The sequence below is a fragment of the Sinocyclocheilus grahami genome, unplaced genomic scaffold (assembly GCF_001515645.1).
Source record: "Sinocyclocheilus grahami isolate Dianchi unplaced genomic scaffold, SAMN03320097.WGS_v1.1 scaffold81.1, whole genome shotgun sequence".
NCBI classification, from domain to species: Eukaryota; Metazoa; Chordata; class Actinopteri; order Cypriniformes; family Cyprinidae; genus Sinocyclocheilus; species Sinocyclocheilus grahami.
Genome location: NW_015505260.1, coordinates 1,535,151 through 1,539,946, shown reverse-complemented (window position 1 = coordinate 1,539,946; position 4,796 = coordinate 1,535,151). Strand labels below are relative to the sequence as shown.

Genomic DNA, 4,796 nt, shown 5'->3' with positions numbered 1-4,796 from the left:
TATTATTTACATCTTTTTTTTTTTATCGTATTTTTTGAAACTAAGCATAATTTTTAATGTTATCAAAAGTAAGCATAGCAGATATTTAACAAGATATAAACCATATTTAACAACATTATTTCAGAATGGCGATGTATGTATTTCCATACTTCACCCGCCAGTGGACGATCCCCAGAGTGGAGAACTGCCGTCAGAGAGGTGGAACCCTACACAGAATGTCAGGTACATACAAATTATCTCATAAAATTAAACGACAATATTCTACATATTCTTAATCCAATGTCAAATAGCAGTATATTGTGCAGTTTGCTTTGTGATTCTTTGCACAATGCCTTTTCTTGTCGGTTACGCCTCAACAGTTTGAGATCATTAAGCCAAACAGTTGTGATTAGTTTAATTTAATCAGCTGATATCTGCATCCCTTTCAGAACGATCTTATTGAGTGTTATCTCCCTGCTGAATGAGCCCAACACCTTCTCGCCTGCCAATGTGGACGCCTCCGTCATGTACCGCAAATGGAGGGACAGCAAGGGGAAAGACCGCGAGTATGCAGAGATCATCAGGTTCGAGAAACCCTTTTTATCCATTTACGCTCACATCTTTTACTAGGGTTGGGCCAATAGACGATGCCATCATCCATCGCCGATGGCTGACAGACATTATGATGTTGAGCCGACTGTGCAAAAAACACCAATTGAATAATAGGCTAGATGTTTTACACAAGCTAAACGAAGCATACAAAAACGGCAACAAAATTCGAAATAATTTGAATAATAAATATACTTCACTTTCCACGTCCCACATCTCGCGCACAGCTGCGTCCGCACAGATTTTAAAGTATACTCCTTGGCGGACGAGCTCGACACATGTGCAGTATCACCTCTTTGACTTGCTTTGTCTCAACATTCACCTCGCGCATGCACTTCTGTTGATGAAAATTTTTCACAAATGAAGAATGAGGATTTTTCAAATCATATATATGTATCAGCTTTAATGCACTTATCAAAAAGTATTCCAAATCTATCATTTAACTTACAAGCTGTGAAGGAGTGGAAAAATTTTCAAATACTCCATTTAAAGTGAAAGAACTTTACATAAACAAGTTTATAAATACACAAAAGCTGTGTCCCAAATGTCGCACTATGTACTTAAGCATGTAGTGTATGAATTATATAAGGTTATTTTGTCATTCATAATCTGACTCTAATAGCTCCTCCCCCTTCACTACGTAATTAAAGCTGCGACAGTTGAGTGCATGAAGTGTCCAACATTCCACACTTCGTTTTTTCGGTTATTTAAGTGCAGCATCCGGGTATTTAAAGTGCACTTTTTATTTTTGTTATTTTCAGTGTATGCACTACTCGCACTATTTATACTACAAAACGTCATAGAATAGTGCATAAGTACGCGATTTGGGACGCACATAAATTCTGTAATTTTCTGTCAAATACTGTCGCTAGCCGGGTTTCCATCCAAAGTTGCAAATTTAACTTGCAAAATTGGTCACAAAATATTGCATAAAACATTTGCGAATAAGCACCGTTTCTATCCAACGAGTCAAAGGGAGCAAAATCGTCACTTCCTGATAAACTGGCACTAAATATCGCTAAGAAAAGTAGGAGAAACCACTGAATATAATTTTTATATTTAATTACTTAAATATGAGACGAAAGCAGACGAAACATCGCTTTGTCATTGCTTTCGGAGGTGAATGTTGCTGTTTGGGAACGCAGTCATGTAAGGCTGGCTGCACAATAGATGATTTTCAAATCTTAAAATGATTTTAAAACCATGGGAGACCACAGACATGAAGACTGTTTCAACCGATTTTTAGCCTTATAATCCTCTGAAAGTACACACTAGACGATTCGAGCAGACCCCGAGACCACACACGCATGATGATTGTAGGAACGATTTCACAGTGACATGAAGACATAAGAGTCGTAAATGTCAAACAAGTTTAATCGTAATGCCATCCAAAGTTGCAAATTTAACTTGTGTGTAAAATTGGTCACAAAATATTGCATAAAACATTTGCGAATAAGCACCGTTTCTATCCAACGAGTCAAAGGGAGCAAAATCGTCACTTCCTGATAAACTGGCACTAAATATCACTAAGAAAAGTAGGAGAAACCACTGAATATAATTTTTATATTTAATTACTTAAATATGAGACGAAAGCAGACGAAACCCAATAAATGCGGTCATTGCTTTCGGAGGTGAATGCTGCTGTTTGGGAACGCAGTCATGTAAGGCTGGCTGCACAATAGATGATTTTCAAATCTTAAAATGATTTTAAAACCATGGGAGACCACAGACATGAAGACTGTTTCAACCGATTTTTAGCCTTATAATCCTCTGAAAGTACACACTAGACGATTCGAGCAGACCCCGAGACCACACACGCATGATGATTGTAGGAACGATTTCACAGTGACATGAAGACATAAGAGTCGTAAATGTCAAACAAGTTTAATCGTAATGACACCATACAACAGGATTTTTTGGACAAAAAATCGCTTGCGACAAGCCTCAAATCGGGCCACACTCCCTGATCGTTCAGGAATGCAAATCGGGCTTAAAATCGGCCTTAAAATCTTCTAGTGTGCCGCCGGCTTAAGACTGTTCTGGGAGACAATAATACAGAAATACTTTGGCGACAGACTTTGCCCGGGCATTTAGGAATGACCATAACATTTCAGATGCTGTTCAATGAGATCGGTCCGCTGTTTAGTCAGGTTATGCCATCCCATAACGCAGTCACGTGACTTTTTTTTTATGCACATGGAAGAATTAATTTGGCAAATGCGTTTCTGTCTCCCGTTATTCGCATTAACCCTTTTTCCCACAAGTCAAAAATCTCAAGCAAGTGTAAACCTTTTTTTTTTGTGTGAATTAAGAGATTTTTTTTTCTTCTCAATTTTGTGTTTCCATCACTTTCTGATGCGATACGTCAACATGCGTATAAAAACAGGGTGACGGAAACGGCTACTGTTTGGTTGTAGTAACAGCCACTGATTCATACATGTGAAAATTGTCTATGAATTGAGCTAATAGTTGTAATCCGGCTCGGAGGAAGACAGAAATCATGTCTTTGTGGCAGTTCTCTGATAATTAAGTAATAATGCAAGACCACTTCACCTTACAAATGGTTATTTAAAGCAGAAATGTTACAAAATGCACATTTTATGAATAAGTGTGTTGTAGAGAAAAACGGGCACTATTTTTGGAATTGGCACCCCAAAATTTGAATGAAACAAGTATTGGATTTAATTCGGTGAATACGATATACGAGTTATGCATGTGAATATACAAATACATCTAAACCTATGCATGCATAGTATTTGTGTTGCATTTTGTGCGTTTGTACTCAATTGCATGGTTTGGTCCTGTTCACAGGAAGCAGGTTCTAGCCACCAAAGCCGACGCAGAGCGGGATGGGGTCAAGGTGCCCACCACGCTGGCCGAATACTGCGTCCGTACCCGCGCCCCACCTGCCGACGAGGGCTCCACCTTATTCTATGACGACTACTATGATGATGAGGAGTTAGACGATGAAGAGGAGGGTGAGGACTGTTGCTATGATGAAGATGACTCTGGGACAGAGGACTCTTGACGAGCAGCGCCCAAGCTTTCCGAACTCTCCGCTTCGGTTTTCCGTTTGGTTTTGTAGCTTTTAAATCAAGTCGAAAAGGATTTTTTTCTGTTTGAAGATCTGAGATCCCCGACATCATGAAGGGCAAGAGATGAACTCTTTACGTCTGTTCAAGCAGCAACCAGAAGTAGCAGTCAACTCCAAACCGAGACTCATTTAGGGTTTTTTTTTTCTTGTAGTTTTGTCTGGTTTTGGGGGCAGGTTGGGTTCAACCAATCAGTGTGAAACAGTCCAGCTCATGTTTATTTGATTCTCGGTAAACAACTTGCCTTTCAAAGGCAACTGATCTCAGGTTTTCAGTGTCTGTGATTCAACAGTATTGGCGACTTGGGTGGGGAAAAAAAGTAGCTAATACACATTCTCAGGGCTACTTCTCTTTCTTACACCACAATGCATCATATTCTGCCTCTGTAGCCAAGGACTGAACAAGCTGACTGATAAATGGGTGATAAATGCATTGCATACAGTTCACACCATTCTAAGCTTCGTCCTCTTTTTGGACTTTAATGTTTTATTTTATCCACCAACAGGCATGTCTTATTTGTGTTTTGTTCTTGATTTTATGGGGTTGCGAGGTATTGCGTTTGAATATTCGCTACATTTAGCTACTCTTTGACATTTATTGGTATTTTAGTTGTCATTTATCCTTTTTCATTTTAAAGCTTTGTGGTGACGCTTTATTTGGAACCTAAAATCCTCCTCAGGAAAATGGACACAAGACATTGGTGTGTTTGTGGCCGACCTCTTGACCCGAACAGACTCTTTAAACCCTTTCAGCAAATTCATATGCACACGGGGGTATTTTGGGCCACTTTCCCTTGTTTGTACTTTTTTGTTTTTCTTCTACTTTTTGTTATGCTTTGTAAATCTATTTAAAGTCTGAATAAAGATCTTTATTAGAATTTGTAATGCAATTATGTTGATAATATATATAAATAATTTTATGTAATTGTATATAAAACTGAGTTCCTGTATATTTTGGTAACAGTCAACTGTTACCAGAATACCAATTTTGCCACTAGAGTGCAGCAGTGGGCTTCTTATTGTTACGGTTTTGTTAGATTTATCATTCTCTAACCTAACCATAGCTAATAGGTTATGCTCTTATCGACATTTTTTTTTTTTTTTTTTTTTTGGAACA

At 38.4% G+C, this 4,796-nt stretch overlaps 1 protein-coding gene across 1 annotated transcript in view; it reads left to right on the top strand.

Moving 5' to 3' along the window:
• Nucleotides 1-4,559, top strand: part of cdc34a (cell division cycle 34 homolog (S. cerevisiae) a) — a 24,619-nt gene extending 20,060 nt beyond the window's left edge. Inside the window, exon 5 of the mRNA XM_016273764.1 lies at nt 3,400-4,559. Within this exon, the coding sequence (XP_016129250.1) occupies nt 3,400-3,616 (217 nt within the window). The 3' untranslated portion in view covers nt 3,617-4,559. The remainder of the gene's footprint in view (nt 1-3,399) is intronic.
• The last annotated feature ends 237 nt before the right edge of the window (nt 4,560-4,796 follow it).